The following is a 24316-nucleotide window of genomic DNA, read 5'->3' as shown; positions in this document are numbered from 1 at the left end:
ATCTAATGGTGGCCTAAGACCTTTGCACAGTACTGTATATAATACATATAATGTAAATTCAGAATGGCACAGAAAAAAGTGATTAAAAAAAATTAACACTTATAACAATTTTAACAGTATTTAACAGATGAAGCCACTGAAGTTGATGGGAATTTCATTGAGTTCAGATTCCAACTCTTCACTAATTACTTCCAATTAGATGTTTTAATTAAACAGATGGACAAAGTGTTAAAATTTTCATTAACTGTAAAGAGCAGCTCCAGCAAATTAACACAACAAATAGGAACTACACAAATAAAAATAAACTGGTCTGTAAATACATGCCTTTCCACTGCCAGCTGGAATTATCTGCACACCTTCACAGTGAGACACTTTGGTTCGCTACTGGGAAATAATGCGATCAAGTTGTTGCGTGTTGGATAAGATTCCAACACGCAGCGTAGCGTTCAAAGTTTCTCTCAGTTTGTTCCTTTCTTTTGCTGTTGCGACAGTCAGTCGCGATGGCTTGCGGGCAGTCAGTTTTGTGTCAATGCTAGAATGCAATGTTAGATTGCAAACGGTGGCAAAACACGTTTGGTTTTACCTGATGATGTATGGTGTTTGATATGCAAATGGTACTGATAATTGAAATTACACATTATAATTAGATTTTTTTTTTTATTTCTGAGAATTCTTGAGTACATCAACATATAAAAATAACTATAGCTTTGTGAACAGTGTGTCAGAACTGCTGCCTCTGTGGCTCACAGAAGGCCCTGTGAAAGGAAAGATGCTGTTCATCATTAGCTCCTGTTGTGTCAGCTCTTAATTGATCCAGCAATTCAAACATAAGCAAATTAGCAGGGTTGTGTCGTTGTGTTCAGAAATCCGTTCTTGGTACAGCAGTAGTGCAGTTTATAAGAGTGTGGGCAGTTTTGTTTGTGAAAAGAGTAATTGGTATTAATTGGTTGTCACCAACTCTCCACACGCTCCAATTATGGCCAGAGGCTTGCCCAAGGGTGCGTCCTCAGAGCAACTGGAGATCCACTGAATGAATTAGAGCACCTGTCTCACAGCCGGTGTTAGACAAAGCACCATGTCATTCACAGAAGTGAGGCTAATAACACTGTTAGGTTATTCAGGCATGCTTCATTGTGTGTCTGAAAGAGCAGTACAGCTGTTCAATACAATCAAATGCAGAGCAGTTACTCGCTAGTATTGACTAGCCTGCTGACTGACAGTGTTCCCCCAGCTTTGGAACAAGTGAGTTCGTGTATATGCGTACATTGTAACCTTTTATGCCCTTGCAAACTATAAATAAGCTCAGGTTGCGTACTGTCTCATATTGGCTAGGCTAATAATTGCAAGCTTCTGTTTCCTCTGTTAAAGGGGTTCAGTGTTGCCAGCCTTTGAACTGTAAGTATACTGAGCCCTCAAGCAGTGTGCTGCTTCCTTGACTGTGAAGCACAAAGTTCAAATTCAGTCAAAGTCCCAGGCCTGCTTAAGCACAGACACAGCAGAAACTCATTATTCCACATAATAATTTTCTTCAAAGTTTGGTTAGATTTCTGAAATAAAAGATAAGAAAAAGAACACTTCCATTGCCCAATCTCTCAATACTTTCTATCTTCTAATCTGTCACCACTGAGGAGTACAGACCCCAGACAGGCTAATTACCAGCACAGATATGTCCCAGCTCAGCCATGGCAGCAATCCTGACACTTTTGCTCCCCTGCACTGAACCACAACACTCACTAATTAACATAGACACTACCTTTCTGATCAACACAAAGCAGTCTCTCTTGTTTCTAGTGACGCACCATGAATTTAAATGAGCCAATTAACGTATGCATTTCCCTTGGTATCGAGTTCACAAAGTCTTTGATTGAGATTCTGCTGCACAGCAGTACAGCAGAAATTTGAGTTGCCCCCGTGGGCCACTGCAGCCTTGATGGGTGAGCGTCTTGTAACTCAGACTATGGATTAAGTGTAGTGTAAGTGTAGTTTGCAGGTGGTGGCAATCAGGACAGGCATTGATGTCGCAGTCAAGTTTGATGAATTCACCAGCCTATGTTTTAAGCTTGTTGTTTCAGTTTTTTTAAATGTAATTTTTGAAAGCACACACACACACACAAAAAAAAAAAAAAAACAGCAAAATTTATGGTCAAAAACTTTTCTTGAAAAATGGCAGTTAGTGCAGTCGCTCTGTAGATTAACAGTTTTTAATTACTTGGAGGACTGTGGCTGATTAGTTGCATAATCAACAGCTCTTCAAAATTTCATCCTGTTTTTCTCTTAATTTTCTGACAACATGTTCTGTACTGTGCTTGCCATGAGAAGACCTTTTCCACTGCTGTGAATATTAAATGTGAATGCGTTATATTTATCATGTAGATATAACTTCTTTTGAAGTGTGAAATACATCAAGTTTAAAATACTGTGTGGATAAATTAAAACTAACTTAAAGCAATTTAATTATGTTAAAAAATGCTTTTTTTTATTATTATTATTAAAATGTGATTTTTACTGTGTCTTTTTTTTTGCACAACCAGCTTTTGCAGGGAAAGTCCATTCCTAAATTGGGGTCACTGGACCAGATTGAAACAGGAAGCGGAGATGCTGAGGGACGGTACAGTGGCGACTGTGATGATGAAGACGGATGTGGTGGTTCAGGTGGTGGCGAGAATAAGAAGAAAATCCCCAGAGTCTCCAAATGTGAGTCTCATCTTTTTGTAATTTTATTGAAGACGTCATCAGTTAGTGCGAAGTCATTACTCAGCTTTGCCTTAGGAAGGTAAAGTTAAATGACACTATTATACCTTACAGGATTGAGTGTGATATTATATTTATGTGTATCAGGTTATATGATTGCATTTTAGTATTTATTGTATTTAGAACATTTATTTGTATTAATTGTAATAGCAGCGATAGTGGTGGTGTTTGTGTCCACCCGCAGAGGGCCTGCAGGTGGAAAGTAGATTAATCTGGCACAAAGCTTCTCTTCTCTTTGTATGAGGTTTTTTGGATGCGGTCTGTGTCCAATAAATGTCGTAAATTAAACTAAACTTAACATAAAATGCACCGATTTCAAAACATATAACACAGACTTGAGAGTAAATCTGATGAGATGTGATCAGAACAATCAAAGTTCACAAAGCACACCAGATTAAAAGCATGAAATAAAACCATCATACATATGTTCTTATGTTTTTTAACAACCAATGCTCATATTAAATTCTGCTTTTTTACCTGTTTAGAGCTGCACAATCTGAAAACCAGGTTAGCTTGTTTTTCAGTCGGTTAAGACTGTATTTTAATAAGACTTGCTCATGTCTCCGTTTTATGACAGTCACAATAATAGTCATTAACGATAATAGTTGCCATGGGGACATTATTGGAATCATGGCCCAACACTTTAAAAATTATTGTTCCCCAGAGGATCAGTAACTCCCTGATGAATTGCACTGGTGGAGCTCTTCTCTTCATTTTGCTACCTTTCACTTTCTCCTCTCCTCTCGGCACATGGACTCCTCCTCTCCTCTCTCCTCTACTCTCCATCAAACATGCTAACAACCTGATTAATCACCGTTCTCGTTTTGTCTACGGCGACAGTCAGGAAGGAGGGGGTCATCCAAACAAGCCGTTCTATCCGTGTAAATGTTTCCTTTACTGCTTGTCAGTCTGTCTCGAGGCTTTTGCGGCTCAGTCTCTGGGAAGCTGCTTAACAATCGCTCATCTGAGGCTGTAGGGAGGCTCTGACATTTATCACCCATTACAGTAGAGCCGCCCTCTCCTTGTCATAGGCCAGATCAGCCTGTCTCCCATATTTATGACCCCCCATCCGTTGTGACCTCTGTCAAAGCATTTCCCCTGCTGCTTGACCCTCACACAAATATTGGGCATTCCCCACCTGAACCAGACCTCTGGCCAGTTCCGACAGCATTTAGCATTTTTTGTTTCCATTTATTGCTGTAAAATGTTCTTTTTTATGGGCTGTTTAGTAAAGGCTTTTTTTTGGGGAGGATTTTATTGTTGTAATAGAATTCAGGGAATTAGCAGAATTTGCAAGCAATAAAAACAAAATGTTTTATTGGTCCCTTTAACGGAATCTTACACAATATAAAGCATGTTGAATGTACAGCAAATACTCACCGTAAGTACCATCCATCCATTATGTTTTATGACCATAAATGCAAACATGCACTCAAATCATATTGGAAGAAAATACTGCTCTTGGACTCTAGTCTTAATTGAACCTTGCTTAAAAAAACAAACAAACAAGTTACCTAACTTTTAGGTATAGTCCAAAAAATCTGAAATCATCATCATCATTTACACTCTGTACAGGTTATGACCTCTGTGCTTAGTCCCTTGAGCTGAGTGAGGAAAAACTCCCTCATATATAACCTTTAACATGGAAAGAAACATCAGGACAAGCCACAGAGATGAGATCCCTCTCCTAGGATGGGCAGACGTGCAATAGATATCACATGTACAGAACAGACCAATAGATTTGCACAATATACTGATGATAATTCCCAAACCTCTGATTCATGATGTAAAATAAATATGAAGAATGTGGATGCAGGAGAAGCAACTTGAGGTGTTGCCAAGTGGCACCTGTTGCCATATGACCTCCTTTCCACCGTGGTGACAAGAGGACAAGCCACAGGATCAGAATAATGACAAAAATACAGATCGAAAAAGCCCATCTGTGCAGCTGATTGACAAGAGGAAAGGAGGATAGCAAGGGGAGAGGGGCAATGGAAAAGAATAACGGAGAGAATATCTTTCATGATTAATGTTTTTTTTTGAACATAGAACTGTGATTTCATGTTCATCTGCAGGCAATATTAAAACAAAAGTCTGTTATAGGAGGTTTAATCCAAAACACCTCTTCAACCTGTGGGAGTATGAATAAAGATCACAGATAAATGAGTTATCCTGTGAATCATTCTCCACCATGTTTGTAACCACGATAGTTATATCATACTTTCAGACACTAACTAGCGTATGACACAGGTTAATAAACACTTGTAAAACCTTCATTTGACCAGTTCTATGAGATTGTTTATCGCTAATAAACACTTTCACACAAGACCTAATCTGCCAGTGTACTTAGAAAAAAAAGTCCTCCTACAAATGCTACACAAAAGGGGGTTGATTCATTGTCGCTGAAAGTCATTGTCGTTCACTTCATGCAGTAAATGGTCACCTTTGCAGAAGTTACCAAGCAAGCTGGGTTTGAACCTCTCTCTCTCTCTCGTGCCCGTTTTTTCATTTGTTACACAACCATATTTCAACACAAACAAACAAACAAAGATGGCGTTGCCCCGCTCATGATGGCCGGCTTTTCACTCCTTCACACCTTTGAGTGTGGCAATTTGAACAAACCATAAACTCTTTTGATTTCTGACATGATTAGATGTGATCAGGCAGCATAGGTGGATTAGGCAATTGCCAGATAATGCTACATACCAGAGTGCGGTGCTGCATGTAAGAAGTCAGACTGTGGATCTTATGAGATTATAAGATCAGTTAAGTTATTTTTACAGTGAGAAGAGTTGTCTCCAGCGCTTTTGTCCACCTTTCAGCACAGAGATTAGTCCATAATGAGAACTTAGTATGTGTGGTTTTAGTCAGCAGAGGTGCGCACACAACTCCAACATCACAAACCAACTTTCATGTGTTTTACTTCTTTTACTTTTCTATAGCTTTGCATCTTAAACATGCAGCCATTAATGTGATTCAGGCAGGTCTGTGACGTGTTATATATGGGGGAGTTACAACAATGTCATTCAGGTGTCACTGAGTGTGTGACATGTGTAGGCTTATTACATTTTGTTTGTCTTGTGTGGTAGGAGAGGTGGCTGTCGTGTACCCGTATTCTGCTGAAGAGCTTATGCAGCCTGTACGATGTGTTCTCAGTTACCCTGTTTGTTTTGGTGATAACTTTCACTCCATCTGTGTTGTTTGCTCATTGCATTTCCTCAGTGGTGGAGAGAGGGTCCAGGGATGCTTGAGGAAAAATATTTATAGCTCTGTTGAGGGGCATGATTAATGATTACTTAAAAAAAAAAAGTGGACCACAGCATCTTTTCTGCTAAACAGTCCTGTAGGACAAACTTAACAAAAGTACATCAGGGATGAAGATTGATTCATTTTCCATCATGGTCTAAAGGAAATAAAATGACATTTAATATAGCAACAAATCCTCACAAGGATGAGGTTGTGGTGAGTGGATGGCTCAACAAAACATCAGACTTTAACACGGGAGACCACTGATGGTTTCCTGTTTCCTAACCTAAGCGTAACCCAGTCATGCTTTAACATTTGAACACACAGATAATAATGTTGTTTTGCTGATGGGATTTCATGTGTTATTTCTGAGAGCATCTACCAAAAACCTAATTTGTCGTAATTTGTCTCCTTTCTGGTGCCTGCCCTCTAACAATGTTATATTATTGATGATGGCAACCAACCAACCAATGGTGAACTTTTGACTCTCTTTTAATTGAACCCTTGGCTAAAGTCACAAGTACTTACTTGATGACATCATCATTGAGCTCATAGTACGTTAAGATGATTTGCTCGTTTAGATCAAATAAGTGGGCCAAATCTACATTAACTTCTCCATGGATGGAAAATGTAATTAATGTATATTTTTTGTTGACACATAGCTGAAAGTTTTTAAACATTTACAGCATCACCTGCAGCAACAGGGTTGATAAATTGGCTACCATGAGACTAAATCACAACGGTGGTGGTGATACACTATTAATGAACATTGTTAGTTTTCATTTCGGCCTGTGTGCAAAACTTCAAAACAGAAAGCCGAGGAGACAGAAATACAATATTAAATACGGCTACAGAACCAGGAGCAGATGCAACTGTCACGATTGGGTTAGCGTCGTCGACGCAGAAATTAGCTGAACCCCGATGCAGAGTCAAAAGAGGAGCAGGCAGGCAGGCGTGGAGGTCCAAAAACAATGGTCTTTTATTAAACAAAACTAAACTCAAAAAACACACTTACTGTGGCAAGAAACTAGGCATGGCATGGCATGGCAAGGCAAGGCAAAAACAACAAAACAGTCCTGGCATGGCATGGGGAAAAAATGCAGATCCTGGCATGACATGGAGGAAAAAACACAGACGCTCTGACAATGGTGACTGGGAAGACAAGGACTAAATAGACAAGACAACGAGACACAGGTGACACACATCAGGAGGGAGAAAGCAATCAGGAAAACTAAAAGCAAAGCTACATGAAAACAGGGCACACAGGGGAAGAGACACTTTCAAAATAAAACAGGACATGACAAAAACCTTGAACATAATACATGGAAGCACAAGACAAACATGGAACATGGCACATGGACAGAAATCAAAAGACAAAGCATAAGCAAAAAACACCAGGCATGACAGAACCCCCCCCTTAAGGGACAGATCCCAGATGTCCCTAAACAGAAAAAACAGATAACCAGGCTGGGCGGGTGGAGGGGGACCAGGAAGGAGAGAAAAATCAAGGAGCAACAAAACCAAAAACAAAGTCAGTGATTCAGTCTGGGTGTAGGGCATGGACCTGACCTGAAAACTCAGGCGGATGACCCTGGGTCAACACCCAGGTGGGGCTTGATGCATCAGGGGGTCTGCCCAAATGCTGGGCCAGGACCCAACATGAGGCCTCAGGCGGTCTGCCTGAGTGCTGGGTCAGAACCAAAGGCTGATCCATGAGCCGCCTCTGTGGCGACCTGACGAGGCGTGAAGACCTGAGGAGACGTGGAGACTTGGCGACCTGATGTGGAGACCTGACGAGACATGGAGACTTGGCGAGACGTGGTGACCTGACGAGATGTTGAGACTTGGCGACCTGACGTGGTGACCTGACGAGACGTGGAGACTTGGCGGCAAGACGTGGTGACCTGACGAGACGTGGAGACTTGGCGACCTGACGTGGAGACTTGGTGACCTGACGTGGAGACTTGACGAGACGTGGAGACTTGGCGGCGAGACGTGGTGACCTGACGAGACGTGGAGACTTGGCGGCGAGACGTGGTGACCTGACGAGACGTGGAGACTTGGCGGCAAGACGTGGTGACCTGACGAGACGTGGAGACTTGGCGGCAAGACGTGGTGACCTGACGAGACGTGGAGACTTGGCGAGACGTGGCGTGAAGGCAGACAGACCCAGAACTGGAACAGACGGCTGCGATCCATCAGCTGAAGCACGGGGCCCTGGCGTAGCTTGGAGTGCCGGTGGACCCAGACCTGGAACAATGGGCTGCGGTCCATCAGCTGAAGCATGGGGCCCTGGCATAGCTTGGGGTGCTGGTGGACCCAGACCTGGAACAATGGGCTGCGGTCCATCAGCTGAAGCAGGGTGCCCTGGCGTAGCTTGGGGTGCTGGTGGACCCAGACCTGGAACGGTGGGCTGCGGTCCATCAGCTGAAGCTTGGAGTCCTGAGACGGCGGGTAGCCTGGTCCGTGGGGCAGGGACAGGAACTGTGACCTCCGCGGCGGCAGGCGGCCTGGTCCGCGGAGCAGGGACAGGAACTGTGACCTCCGCGGCGGCAGGCGGCCTGGTCCGTGGAGCAGGGACAGGGACAGGAACGAAGATCTCCGCGGCGGCAGGCGGCCTGGTCCGCGGAGCAGGTACAGGAACGGAGACCTCCGCGGCGGCAGGCGGCCTGGTCCGCGGAGCAGGTACAGGAACGGAGACCTCCGCGGCGGCAGGCGGCCTGGTCCGCGGAGCAGGGACAGGAACTGTGACCTCCGCGGCGGCAGGCGGCCTGGTCCGCGGAGCAGGTACAGGAACGGAGACCTCCGCGGCGGCAGGCGGCCTGGTCCGCGGAGCAGGGACAGGAACTGTGACCTCCGCGGCGACAGGCGGCTTGGTCCGTGGAGCAGGGACAGGGACTTTGACCTCCGCGGCGGCAGGCGGCCTGGTCCGCAGAGTCTGCACCGGCTGTGGGGAGCCTGTCGCTGGGTGCAGGCCTCCCCTGGACCTCAAGCGGTACATATGCTTTGTCCAGAGGTGGCCCAGACTGGGAGGGGGCCTGATTGCCAGTCTGGTGCCCCAAAACGGTGACTCTGCGGGGTTCATTTTGGTCAGAGCGTTCTGTCACGATTGGGTTAGCGTCGTCGACGCAGAAATTAGCTGAACCCCGATGCAGAGTCAAAAGAGGAGCAGGCAGGCAGGCGTGGAGGTCCAAAAACAATGGTCTTTTATTAAACAAAACTAAACTCAAAAAACACACTTACTGTGGCAAGAAACTAGGCATGGCATGGCATGGCAAGGCAAGGCAAAAACAACAAAACAGTCCTGGCATGGCATGGGGAAAAAATGCAGATCCTGGCATGACATGGAGGAAAAAACACAGACGCTCTGACAATGGTGACTGGGAAGACAAGGACTAAATAGACAAGACAACGAGACACAGGTGACACACATCAGGAGGGAGAAAGCAATCAGGAAAACTAAAAGCAAAGCTACATGAAAACAGGGCACACAGGGGAAGAGACACTTTCAAAATAAAACAGGACATGACAAAAACCTTGAACATAATACATGGAAGCACAAGACAAACATGGAACATGGCACATGGACAGAAATCAAAAGACAAAGCATAAGCAAAAAACACCAGGCATGACAGCAACTACAGAACTGGGTGGGGGAAAAAAAAAAGGTGAGATTAAAAACCAAAGTGCTAACACGATCTCACCAAACCCATGATCAACCAACGGAGCTGAACAGAAATTTGAATAATGTAGCTGTCATTGCAGAATTATTCAAAAGTAAATAAAATCAGAGGGAGGATCAGAGACGAGTGCTGAAAAACAAAGTGAGAAAAATATGTGATGTGCTGCTTTGTATTCTCATCTTTCTTGCAGTGTTAGTGTAGTGAAGTCTTAGTTTTTGAAACTTAGACTATAAAAAGAAGTTATAGGACTGTTTGATATTTTCCAAACTGCCATTTTAAGACAAGTGTGCCAGTCTGTCAAAGGAAACAGAGTACAGTGATACTGCCATCTCAGAGCCAGATACTTAAACACCATGTATGATTTAATTTAATTTCTTTTCCACAATCCTGCTCCTTTCTGCCTTTAATGTTTATCAGCAGAACATGCAGACGACAGATCGGGACGATAAGGAAATAAAGTGGGAGAAGCTCAATACTGACAATACAGCCTGATTTAAGGGATTATCCTCATTAAGCAGAATTACTGTCGTGTGAGAATCTCATGTGTGTGACATGAAGCAACAATGCGAGCGTTTCATCCTTCAGAAATAGTTCAAGGACTTTTTTTTTATTGTTTAGCAACTGTAGGAAATTAGCATTCACTGCATTGCTCTCCAGATTGACGTACCTTTTAATAAAAAAAATAAATAAATAAAATAGTTTTAGGTTGATCTGTTTTTATGTAAACTTAAATAATTATTGAAAGCACACAGTGAAAAGAGAAAGATTGATTCCCTTCACCCTGTTCAACATTATCAGGTAACAGACTATAGAGGACTCAGCAATCTAAGACATACTAGACTGAGCTTGACTCTTGTATCTTGTATCTTCCCCCACGTCTTGCTATCCTTGCGGAGCTGCTAGTTGTTTTTACACACGTGGCAGCCTTTTCCTTATTGAATTTCCCTTGGGATCAATAAAGTGTCCATCTATCTATCTATCTATCTATCTATCTATCTATCTATCTATCTATCTATCTATCTATCTATCTATCTATCTATCTATCTATCTATCTATCTATCTATCTATCTATCTATCTATCTATCTATTTTAAAAGGAATTAAATGAACATGTTGCACTGATGAGAACGAGCACCTTAGTGTCAGAACTATTTTAGGATGACAGTGCTGTGTATTGCAGGTGTTACATTGCATGTAAAGCATTGTGACCAAGTTCATAGTTATGAATTATAATAGACAGCATTGGAATACTCATTAAGAAAAGCTATAATGTAGCCTGTGTCTGTGAAACTGTATTGGTATGGCTGTGTGTACTCTGTGCAAGTATTAAATGGTTAAACTTTCATGCACGTATTCACAAATCCAAACTCAGTTTAATGAAAAAAAACAAAACAAGCAAACAAAAAACTTTTACAGCAGAAGAAGAAATTTTAACTTGGTAAAAAAAGTGAAGCCAAAGGATCGAAGAAGTTATTAGGATTCATTGTCTGGGAGCAGTTAAGATATTTGACTGAATATGTGAAAAATTTCACCTGCTGGTGAAACTAGATTAAATTTAATGATATCAGGAGAGTCATAAACCATGAATGCCTGTGAATTTCACTGCAATCCATTCCATACTTGTTGAGACTTTTGAGTCTGTTCCAAAGTGACATCCCCCGAGCCATGTCACTAATACGTACGCTTTCCGCCTTGTTATGACACGCCTTGACATGCACATACTAGAAGAAGAAAAACAGAGGTTTTCCTAAATTCCAATTTCTGCAATACTAAAGCTTGCATTTCTGTGACCTGTCAACAAAGCCTCCAGTGGAGAACAACTAAGAGGTTTTTTCATGCTCCAACCACAACAGGCAGCTCTATGCCTCTTATCTGGCCTGGTAAGTCTGGCCTCAGCTGCAGACACTGTGACTGCTTCCAGTGTGAACGCTGCAAAAAGACATCTGTCAGACACAGTGGCAGCAGGAGAGACAAAAATCGATCCCTGGCAAGTAAGCACAATGAGAAAGGGAGAGGCTTCTTTACCATGACTCTTATTAATTAGTACTGTCTCAGCGAGGGAGAGTGTGATGTTGTTTGAGCTTCTACCTCGCAGGCTTGTGGTAAATGACTGCATGTAGCTGCTGCATGTAGAACTCCTCCACTGTGTCATGTCAAGTGATAATTGGCACAACAACAGCACCGGAGGGGGGGGGGGTCTGCACACAAACCACTTTTCTGCCATAATATATGGTGTTGTATATGTTCCAGCTCTTGATGAGAGATCTAAGAGATAGGGAATTAGACTACATGAAGGCCACCTTGTTGGACATATACAGTAATAGCCCATCACTGGGAGTCGTTTTGAGTTTTCCTAACAGGCCTTGTGATGCTTTGCTGTGCCTATGAGAAAGATCTTTATCCTCATTACACTGTGAGATCAAATTAGTTCACCTGCTGTGACTCCTGCCCACTTCTGTGCAAGTAATAATGGGATCAGAATCATTTACTGCAGTGTGTCTCATAAGCTTTTGACCATTAAGCCTCACTGGGTGGACTCCTGGGTTGTTTGTTTATCACTCGATTAAATTAACCCACTGAGTTAATTAATAATAAGCAATTCATCAAAGACTTTCATGTCACTGTGTCAAATAATGCAGTTTTATGATCAAATGGTGTGAGTGGCTTTAACTAGACATTGTTATAGCTATTACATTATGGACAATATTTCTTCATTCCATTACGTTGGAAGTTGGAGTTTTGAGATATATATATATACGCACAAAGATTATGAGCCTTAATTGTAGCAGTTATAGGCAGTCAGACAGTCAGAAAGGTCACCTGGTGTGACTGTTGACTGTAGAGTATTATCACCATGACAAAAACAAATCAGTTCTGAAATGATCCACACCTACTGGTTAAAGAAACTAATAGTGCTTTATTAAGCAGCATAAATGAGCCAGTTACCAAGAGCAGACCCCCACCCTGACTTACTACCACAAGGCAGGACAGTACTGATCATGAAACATTCACAAGAGAGTAGTGCTGTCCACCTACCGTCTAACATGAAAGCTCAAACATCAAAGTCTTGAAGCTGAACGGACATGTGCATCAGAATATAAGCAAACCTCAGCAGGAAATTGGAATAACGCCAGTCGTTATTGGCGTTATTGAAAAGACTGCGCTGTCTCTGTATAAATCATATACTATACTATACTATGCTACATATTATATAAAGCATACTACATCATATTACTCAGCTGTAGTCCGGATGAACAACCATGAAGACTCAGCGCGACACTCCTGGATCCTTGGTATGTCTTACAATGTACAAGGTCAACAACATCCAGAGGTACTTCAACAGACACTCAGTGGGCTTGTAGAGAAATCCACTAAAAACTGCTCTCATAGTTGACTGATCATTTGCTGCTCCAAACAAAGCTGCGTATAGTTTTAACACTTTCTGGCAGAGAACCTTGAAGTGTGGATAAAGGTTCATAACGAGGGCTACCATCAGTCATGTCATCTACATGCAAACCATTAAGCTGAATGACAAGAGGGCCTGATCTACTGTACAGTAATGACACTAGGAAGCCATTTGGAGTGGAAAAATGTAGCTGGGTGAACGCAAATGGAGGGAGAATAATTGGAACTGAAGGGATTGGACTATCAGAAAGCCACATAACAGCTTGGAAACAGGACAGCAGCAAGAACCAAAAAAGCCAAGAAAGATTAAACTGTGAATAAACCATCTCAGCATATACAGTATATTGGTTGTGATATATTCAGCTGGTGTTGTACAAGCAAAAGAGGCAAATTAAAGCTGTTGATATCGTGAGAGAAAATCCTCTCACACTGCAGAGGAGTCCATCACCCTCTACTGCAGCTGGAGACAGCTGAGGTGAGCGTCGAGGACACCGTATGAAACATGAAGCAGTCATGAGTGCATTAGTAAAATGGCTCTTGTCATCGGCAGACAGACGAGGTGGCTGCCAGGGATTGCCAGAAAAGGACACCCACCTTCCATTTTGGGGTCCAGAGCTTATGGACAAAATGATTTGATAACGAGAATAAAGTCTTAATTCAGCATTTGTTTAAACGTCTCATTGGTTACATTTTTGCAGCTGCAAGTAAAAAGGGGACTGACATTTTTTTCCATCTAGAAATGGCCAATTTATTATGTTGTCTTTTTTTAATGAACAAATAAATGAATGATCTACCTTAATAGTAACATTTAAAATAAATTCAAATTACACATTTATAAATTTAGGTATAACAGGCGCTAAATCTTTCTGTTTGTATTGTGTCTGTGGTAGCAGGCTGAGGGTGTGTGTGGATATGTGTGTGTCACAGTCTGTGGTGTGTCTGTATTTGCTGACAGTTCCTGTGGATGGGCAGGGAGTGTGATGGAGGCTGGGGGCTCTGGGAGAGAAGCTGCTCCTCAGTCTGTTGGTGCAGGATCTTATTGTCCAAAACCGTCTGCTGGACAGCGGCGGTTCAAACAGGAAGTGGCCAGGGTGTGTGGTGTCTCTGATAAAGCTGCTAGCCTTCTCCGTCAGTTGACTGGCATACATAGTGTCCATTTGTGAGAGCTCTGGGTGGGGGTGTCCTTGCACTTAAAATGTGGTGTAATGGTCAAAGGTCCCAATACTTTTGTTTATATAGTGTACCTGTTATGCTGGTTTCCCCATGTGTTGCATACTTGTGAAATTGCCTGAATACACGCTGAGGAAATGTCTGCATGGCAGTATTAAATCATCAAATTTGAGTGCTGTCCTAGTCTTTCTTTTTGAACATATAGCACTTTAGGATTCGGCACCCAGCCTTTAGGCCTTATCAGGATTTGAGCTTGTTGCGTCTTAAGAAATAACAAACGGCTACATCTCATCCTAATATCAATACTAGATTACTCTTTTTCTTGATGGACGAAGCAGTACACAGTTTGATGCGGCAGTGGCGTCTGTGTTTGAACAATCAGCTACAGTCAGCTCTGCAAACCCCTTCTGAAGGTTAGTGAAGCATCAGAAACCAACAGGGAGTTTTTCATCTGGATCCATCATACAGGAACCAAATTTAATCTGTGGCGCCTCTGGTTGAAACGCAAGTTAAGTGCCTCAAAGGTTCTTGGCCCCATGGGAAACTTCCTGCTGAAATTGTCGTATGCTGTGTGTTAATGTTGCTTTTTCAGTTGAATTTAGGTTACCTTGACATGCCCTAAATACTAAACTACCTTAAACAACATATTAACCCTGCTGCCTCCTACTCATCCACAGATTGTTCAAGGTTTTAGCTTCACTGTGGGATTAGTTTATGTAATCAGTCTCTTGTGACTCACCATGAACGCCTCCCCCGTTTGCCGTGGGCTTATCTAACTCATATGGATAATCATGCACCTTTCTTCATCTCAGCCTGATTTCACTCACTGACGGATGTGAGTGACTTATCAAAATAGTTGTTTTTATCAAACTGAAATTAGGGAGATAATGAAAGCAAAACAAAACACGTCCTGTGAAGCTGTGCACTCTGATGTGGTTTAACATTAAAAACATCTGAGACTTCATACGTCACAGATACTAAACAGTGTGAAATCGCATTAGTGTACGTAACATCACCTAAATGCACATTTCTGCCAAGCCATAATAAAGTGGACAGCCTGGATCTGTATTTACAAATATATTTACAACATTGTTTATTTTTGAATAAACGATGTCAAGGTGAAGGGGCTTGTCATTGATCAGTTAGCATTAATGGACTGTAGATCAGACATATGATACTGTGGTGCCACAATAACCTTCTACTTTCAAAATACTCCAGAGCCATTTCTTTTTGTTTTGTGTCCTTGTTCAAGTACACAAAATGTTTTTTTCAATTTCAATTTTTGTCACTGCCTGTTTATGAATAAGAAAATTTGTATCCTTGCACATAGTAAGCCGCAAGGCAACAGATGAAAGCATACTGATTAATATCTGCTGTGTATTAACATATGGTCACAGACCGGATTGGATTCAGTTTCTGATGAAATACACACCTCGTGTATGTGCTTTGAAAGTCATTGCCTGCTCTTACTCAGTCCATGCTTGGATGAAAATAAAATGCAATTGGTTTTTGATTTGCCACAGTAAACGTAATGACTTTTTTTTTACTTTAAGATAAAAGAATCCTTGCATTTTCTTTATCATTTCCTGTCCAGGTGTTTGTGCTTCATTTATTTATTTATTTTCTTTTAAGCAAAGCTTTTTAACTACACTAAGTTGTCATTATCTTCAATGGCACATTCCTGTTTTCCAATCATTTTCTCATACCGTGCATGATTTAATGACCGGCTTAATGAGCTGTGGCTCGCATGTGGAAGGACATCGCATTGTGTTAATGAACCATGAAAAGGCCAAGCACACGTCATTGTGTGAACTGTTTTAATAATCAACTCGTCGTCAGACACCCCATCCATCTACCAAAAGTCTGCTCTATCAATAAGCAAAGACGCTGAATGTTTCAGTAAGACATCTCTGATGGCCCAGCAGCCAGTCCACACAGACTCTCTTCTTACTGCCTCTCTTTGTCTCACTGGCTGGTCCTCTCTGTCTGCATACCACCAAGCAGATGTTTTCAAGGCTATAGGCACCTTGAAAACATCAGTGTTGTATGTATGTTTTTGCCTGTAGGTGCCCAAATCAGTTGAATACCACCAAGTGGATCACAAAATCACTTTTATTGAGCTTGTTTTGCTAATTACTGTGATGTAGGCACAAACCACAACAAAATGAAACGCTTCGCGGCTACAAATTGTTTGAACAAAACGGGTTTCAGTCTTGAGCGATCAGTATTGGTGGAAACATAACACTGCATTGTGTTGTTGGCAGCATTCAAAATGTAAATTTTTTCACTGGGTAATAATTGATTTTCTTTTTTTTTTTCCTTAGGGTTGTCCTTATCATCACACAAAACAGAATTTATAACCTTTAAAATGCAGACATCTAGAATTGGCAGCTGGTCTGTGACCGGGCCCATGCAGATTTGGGGCAGATTGCCTCTGGGTCCTTGTCTCCTTGGCTTCTTCACTGAAATCAAATCTCTCTTTGATGACCCAGTGAACACGGCTCCACCTCATAGTGGCGTTAAGGGCTATGTGAGGGAACTTTTGTACACATTTTGGAACCATTATGACATTAAAATAGCCTTTCAGACAGGCATATAAGGATAAAATAACTTTGTTTGAGACCTGTCTGTCTCAGGAACATTCTTGTGAGATTTGGAGCAAAGGGTTGAGGGTTTTGGCGAGTGACCACGCCCACTTAGTGGACTGGAAGTGTATACCATTTTAGACCATTGGCACAGCTTGTAATGCTTTTTCTTTTGTTATAGACGATCTTTGGTGTGACCATTTTACTTTACGGCCTTTCCCAGTTAGTTTGTCTGTAATCAGTGGTTTTTATCGTATGACAAGCTCCTTGAATGACTGACTCAAACATGAAAACACAAACCCACTGAAGGAAACAAAAAAACACAGATTTACCGCTGAGGCTCATGGGAATGTCATTGGTATCGCAAGCATTTGGTCATGGATGATAAATTAAAATTGTGATCTAATGGTGCTGGATGATGAGTCAGGAGAAGTGTATTACAAATTATCCCTGAGTGAATGTGTGTACCCCACAACATGGCAATCCATTGTAGCTATGAAGACATTTCACTAACAATCACATCAGTGTTTAGAAATGTCACCCAATAGATAAGATATTTCTATATATTCTGTAAGATATTTCTGTCTGAACCATGATTGTCCAAAGCAAAGCAGTAGACTGATGCTGGCACACACTGAGCCACACAGTTGCTCAGAAAATATTTGTTGTGTAACCTCAATGGTGTTCGATTCAATTAATTTCAACTCTGCTACCATGCAGCACAATGTCATATGTGAAAGTAGCAACAAAGTGGTTGGAGGTATTCTAAAATACACTTCACTTACAATAAAATGATTCACTTTTTCCTCTTTTTGTCAAAAAATTGACAAGCTCAGAAATGAAGTCTTTCTCTGGGGGAAAAAAAAATGATTATTGAAATCAACCGTTTTTCATACAGGATTGTATAATGCGGCTTGTGGCAACATGAAAGTAGCCTCTGCATGACCCACAGCACTTACCAGCATGGTGACATACGACAGGCAGGTTTTTGTCTCCTTCCTCTTCCTGCCCTCTGAAAATTTCACTCAGCCTTCATCCTCAGACCTCCAAGGTCATCCTTAGATGTGCATCAGCAGCCCTGGCAGACCCACGCGCTGCTCTCCCATCATCCCTCCTCTCTGTCTGCCTGCCCTGCCAGGCGGAAAAAAACCCACAAAAAAACACTACTGTATGTCTGCTACAAAAGCCCTCGGTTCACCATCTTCCTCAATAGTATGCACACCCACACAACCACGTCTATACACGAGCATGCATGGATACACACTCTCACATACACACTCTCTGAGATGGTGAACCGCTCAAAATCTGAGTCGCCCAACAGGTGTCTAAATCTACTCAGACTGATGTTCTGTGTTGACCTTCAATCATAATAGATGAGAAATAATGGAAAAGGCTGATATCCAGGCAGGAAACATGTCTGTAGTGGCTCTGTGTTTGTCATGGTCACGAATGAAGAGGACACGTTTGATGATGTTACACTTTGAGGTTAAACTGTGGGTGTAATTTATTGCACAGCAGCAGTTACATCATCATTAAAAGGATGGTTTCTCATTGGACCCTTAGCTGCCTTCAAATAAATGCACACTACTTCTGATTAAATAATCTGCTTTTGATTGCCATATTCCAGGTCTGCATCACTGCACGGAAATACGTGCCGGGTGCTTTATGAAATTCTCCATTCTACTCAAACCTGCTTAGAGGTGATTTTTTTTCTTGGAGCAGCAGTGAACATAAGCAACATATTGGTCAAGTGTCTTAGACATTAATGTGTACTTATGTTTTACACTTAATAATAATAATGGTCTGCTTGCTGTTGATAAAGTATTCTAAAATAAAAGTCATTAAATGTAAAATCAAAATCAAATCAAAATATATAAGTAAAAGCAAATTATTTATGCAATATATATGTGTGTACCACGAATTATGTGGTTTTGTTGGAGTGTTTGGTTTTTTAAATTCTATGTTGCTTGGTTTTGGTATTGTATTCATGTTGCAAACCTCCATTGCAGCTCTGTTGGGTTGCACTGTGGGAAATGTGAAGGCCAGTAGAGTAGACTGAAGTCTTTGTCATTTTCTTGGAAGCTTCTTGAGATAATGAGTGTTTTGTGACAGAGTCCATTATCCTGCTCAAAGTATCCTTTTTTTAAAAAAAGGGTAGGCTGTGGCTGTGAAGGGACACTCCTGGTCAGCAACTGAGAATGGCGTAGCATTTAAATGATGCTCAGTTGGCTCTGAGGAGCCTAATTTGTGCCAAGAAACTCAACTCAAATAATTAGATCACCATCACCAGTTTGGTCCTTCGACACAGATCCAGGACACTGTTTACGGCAAATTCTCACACTGCATCAACATGTTGCAACAGAAACAGAGTTTTTCACTATTTAATCTTTTTGGTTGTGGTGAACATATGCCCTCCGTAGTCTTGTTTTCCTTTTCATTAGCTGACAGTGATGGAACTTTGTATGTTCCAGTGGTGCTACAACACACACATTTTCAAGGTTCAACAAGATGTAGCACTGAAACGTGGTCGTTCACCTCGCTGTTGTGCTTCACTTTTATTCTTGTACTCGTGGCCTTTCTGTTGCCCTGAATGACTCCAGACAGTTTCCTTTGACCTCCCTCCCTGACAAGATGTTGTTGTCTCCAAAATTTCTAGTGACTTCATATTGCTCTTTAGTATTTCAATTGCTTTAAACCCTACGCGGTGTCATGCACCAGCATTGCAGGAGGGAGGCAGCTACAAGATCTGGCACCAAGTACCGCTCCTCTTCTTCTGCTTAATCAAACATCACAGACCTCTTGACTCTCTCTACATGTACTAATATGCTGAGTTTCAACAAAATAAATGGAAACTCGGAGGAAATGGCTATTCATGTAAGCAATTATAAATAATAATGTGAAATGGATGTGACTCTTTGGCTGAGCACGACTCTATTAAATATGATATGTGTGCAAAAATAAACTGCAAAAACAAGACAAATAATTCTATCTGACTTAATAAATGCATCTTCTTGGGCTGCAGAGACCGAAAACAAGACAGAGTATTTGACAGTGATAACCATCTGGAACAGAAAAAGTATGTGTGTCAACAGTGCAGGAACCCTGATAGTATCAGTCAGATATCAGAGAGCTGATATGTGTTGGTGATCTGTGATCCCCCTGTGGGAATCGCCTTTTTTTAAACCCAGGTTTTCCTCCTCAAGACCCACTATTCCTCATTTTTCACATCAGAGTGATTGAATGTCACAACACTGTGTGCTCTCAAACACTCTCACTTCTGGCAAATCACAATCACTTAATATGCAAGACACACACAAACTCACACAAACAGCCCACCAGCAAAAAAAAGTATGAATAGGTGCACCTGCAAGCTCCTCTCTGAGCAACTTTAAATGTGAGTAGCACTCATCTGTTTTTAGGAGACAGCTATTACTTAAACCTGATCTGAAATGTTATGATTCAGCTCAGATTCCGAAACATTTTACTAATTACAAATGATTTCATTATACATTTAAATGTTCATTAATTAAAGTAACGAGTTATTGCATTATAAAGAAAATCAACATTTTGTTGCATTTTATGTTAGATTTATTCGGATTAAATTCTCTAAGTGCCGTCTTCCGCACCAGCTGTGGTAAACAACAGCAATAAATAAAAATAAAGCAGTAGATATTACGGAATACAGACCTTATTGCGATCAGTTTGTGTTGTCGAACTAATTGATGATTTACGACTCCCATTCATTATATACACTCTCGCTCTTGTCACACTTTGCAAAGCTGAAATACTGATATATCCTGTTTAGAGAAGCTATCAAATTTTGGCTTGTACATTGCCAAAAGGTCGGAGCAGGAGTCAATCAAACATCCTCACCTGTGACATACACAAGGCTGAATGAATTCAGTGATAACAGTCCAGATCAACCATCACCTTAATGGAGAGAAGGAGTAAACTTGTGTTCACACAGATTTTAACCCTGCATTAGACAGTTGACATCCATCTTGGGATATATGATCTCAAATGGGATGCTTTAGGTGCAGTTGTGAATGCACCCAATATGCCTTGAGATCCGAATGCTCAGATCACATTCAAAGATGGTCCGGCCTGCATATGACAACATTCTTTTAGCAATGCTGACACAAATGTGCCCTGGGCAGTCAGGGACCACCTACATAATTGACCTCCTTTGCAAAACAAGAAGAAGAAGCCACGACGACAGGCAAATTGGATTCTTGTTTACACAAAATATACTGTCTGATTTCCATTTGATTTTTTGTAATGCAAATTATGTGTTTGTATGTGTTTGTGTTTCTGTCAACATGCTGTCAGCTGAGGTTTCCTTAAAAAATTGTTGTTGTTTTGGGTTGTGGAATAAGCAGAAACTAAAAACCTTTGTGAATGAGCTGCAGTCCTGAATAATTCTTGCCTTCTTGTAAAGTGATTTCTTCCCTTGTGTGACATGTCCGTTTGTTGTGCTTTACCAGCCGGTCAGAGTCTCAGGTCCATCTTAAGTTATCTGCAAACATTTTGCCACTGTTTCAAACTTGTCAGATTTTACAAATACAGGAAGCAGTATAACCAATAATGCAGACTACTTCCACACCCCCTTAAAATCCCGTAATTATTTGTATTGTTGACTTTGAGGAAACTTTGTGAAACACTTGTGCGTGTGTCAAATTTCTAATTATTTCTTTCTTGCAAAATCTGTAGTGAGCTTGTTTTGATATTACTAGTGAAGCATCCTACATGCTGTGGCCACTGCAGTCTTGACTGAGACTGCCGTAATCTACGTAAAGCTGAACTTTGTGGCGGAACAGTCAGCAGTGAACACGGGTTGTGCCTAAGGAAAACCTCTTTACAATTAAAGCTATTTTATAATCAAAAACAAGAATAATACACAGAATAAATCTAGCCATCTTTTACCTGCTCTGCTCTTTTCTATGGAAGTTGCTTTTCCATAAAATCCTCATAGCACTATTTACTTCACTGAAACTTCAACTGGGGGATTTGCCTTGCATGTTACTCCCATATTATTCTGCTGCGAAAATACACAGCAGAGGGTGGTACAGTAGCTGGCAGTCCAAAATACTGTTCAAAGGAAAGATTTGGTTAAAATTAGAGCTTCCTGATGGGTTGCTCGGCAATGGAGTGCTCTTTGTAAGAAAAATCATCCTTACAGATTTATAAAAGGTGTTACAACTTAATATTTGGATGAAAAGCCAGACAGGATTTAATTGCCACCATGTTATGGGGACACAGTCACCTCATGTTATATGCATGTTGTCCATGTGCAGTTGTTGCAAATACGTCAGCAGTTTAGGTTTTGATAAAGCCTAATTGTAGGTTTCATCCCTAATAATGTATCATAATGACACCCGCTCCACAGAAACAATACAAAGAGGAAGTCAGTAGACCCCAGAGGAGAGCAGCCCAGCACAGTAAAAGCTTTATTAAAGCAAACAGTTTAACTGGCTTTTGTGCTTCTCCTTGGAGCAGGAGAAAATATTTTCCATCTCAGGCCAAATTTAATATTTTCATTCGATTGCCTCCAATGAATGAATGATTGTGTAGTAAAAGGCAGACATGCCAAGACTGGAGCAGTTGGCATACACCGGAGATGTTCTTGTGGTTTCTGCAATAGGTTTTCTTTATTCCTTTTCAATTAACTTTGAGGTGTTGAGGCTGCGCCTAACAATGAGAAAGACATAAAACATTTCGGGAATAGCATATCCTTATTTTCCTACAGATCTGAATTACAGAATTCAATATTAGTCTGCATGTGTCCACCTTTGCCAGACCACTACGAGGAAAAGACACAGTAATAAAACAAATGTTCCCAGTGCTTTTATATATAGTGAAAACCTATTATAAGGGTTGGTTTTGTAAGTAGTTAAATGGCCTCAGTTTCTTTGCTGCCAGATAATGATGAACATCTACTCACCAGTAATTGTTGTAAAAAAGATAAAAGGCTAATGTTCTGACACGTACTAGGTTAGAGTTTAAAAAAGAACGTGATTTAAAGTAAGTGAAAGAATATTTGCGTACATAAATAAAAGAAAGGTGAAAATGCCACCTTGTACACCATCAGCAGAACTTTTACTTAGTGTCTAGTGTCTGTTTCGACTAAGAATGATAATGATAATGATTTGCACTTTCAAGAACTATTTGACACAATGGCCAAACTGCGCTGCTATGCAGGTGTGTTATTTAAGTCATTGCGAACACAAGCTACAAGGTGTCTTACTTCATTTGAGTGGATATGATTGAACTAGATTTATTAGACTCAAAACTCAAAAATAGAATCAAATTAAGATTGCTGATTTGATTTGTTTTATTAACTCCAGACCCAGCAAGGGTCATAGGTTACCTCTTAAATTCAAAATACTGCTCTTGGTTATTATTTTCATCACTAAGTGACCAAAGACATCTGTACTGTACTACTATTTATTTATTCATTTTTTACCTAATTAAAAACAATTATCCCTGGATTAAATTCTGCAAAGATAAACACAGAAATGTGTATGTGTTTGAAACAATGTTTAATAGACTATATAGGCAAAAGTATTGGGATACACCCTTTCATTACTGAATTCAGATGCAGCATGGAGCTTTTTTTAGGGGTTGGGCTGGGCCCTTTATTTTCCGGTGGTTAGAAACCTTTAGCATACCAAGATACTTTGGACAATGCTATGTTTCCAGCCTTGTGGCAACAGTTTGGGGAGGCCCTTTTCTATAGAATGCACTAATAATGCAAAGAACCCATCCATCCATCCATTTTCTATACCGCTTATCCGTCAGGGTCGCGGGGGAGCTGGAGCCTATCCCAGCTGACTACGGGCGAGAGGCGGGGTACACCCTGGATTGGTCGCCAGTCAATCGCAGGGCCAACACACAAAGACAGACAACCACACACTCTCACACTCACACCTAGGGGCAATTTAGAGTAGCCAATTAACCTAATGTGCATGTTTTTGGGATTGTGGGAGGAAGCCGGAGAACCCGGAGAAAACCCACGCAGGCACAGGGAGAACATGCAAACTCCACATAGAAGGGCCCAGACCGGGATTCGAACCTGGAACCCTCTTGCTATGAGGCGACGGTGCTAACCACTGCACCACCGTGCCGCCCATGCAAAGAACCCATTGAGGTAATGGTCAGGTGTCCCAATACTTTTGTTCATATAGTGTATCTGCTGAATTATTTTTGATTACTCAATTGAAATTCTATTCAGCTACAATCAGAACAACCCTCATCCCACCACATGAAGTTCATAGAATTTTTTCTCAGCAGACATTTTTAAACAGCAGGAAAAGCACAGGTGTAATTAATCCCATTAACATAAATATGAATGAATTTAGTCAGTTCGAGAGTTCATGCATTGTGCACTCTGGATAACTGACATGTTTGCTTACTGTGACCACCGAATGTAACAGATCCATTCGTAATGTGATTTGTCATACCCGTGCTCCCGCTGTCA

The 24316-nt window shown here is 41.2% G+C and overlaps 1 protein-coding gene across 2 annotated transcripts in view; it reads left to right on the top strand.

The window, feature by feature from the left end:
- gpc5a (glypican 5a) overlaps positions 1 to 24316 on the top strand; it is a 105449-nt gene that overhangs the window by 61287 nt on the left and 19846 nt on the right. Inside the window, exons 8-9 of one of the 2 annotated variants that reach the window (XM_046390233.1) lie at positions 2532 to 2694; positions 14040 to 14080. In XM_046390233.1, the coding sequence (XP_046246189.1) occupies positions 2532 to 2694; positions 14040 to 14065 (189 nt within the window). In that variant the 3' untranslated portion in view covers positions 14066 to 14080. Of the gene's footprint in view, positions 1 to 2531; positions 2695 to 14039; positions 14081 to 24316 lie in introns of those variants that run through there. The other variant, XM_046390226.1, reaches the window with a different exon arrangement.

Source organism: Scatophagus argus, chromosome 1 (assembly GCF_020382885.2).
Source record: "Scatophagus argus isolate fScaArg1 chromosome 1, fScaArg1.pri, whole genome shotgun sequence".
Classification (NCBI taxonomy): Eukaryota; Metazoa; Chordata; class Actinopteri; family Scatophagidae; genus Scatophagus; species Scatophagus argus.
This window is presented reverse-complemented; position numbering and strand designations above follow the sequence as displayed.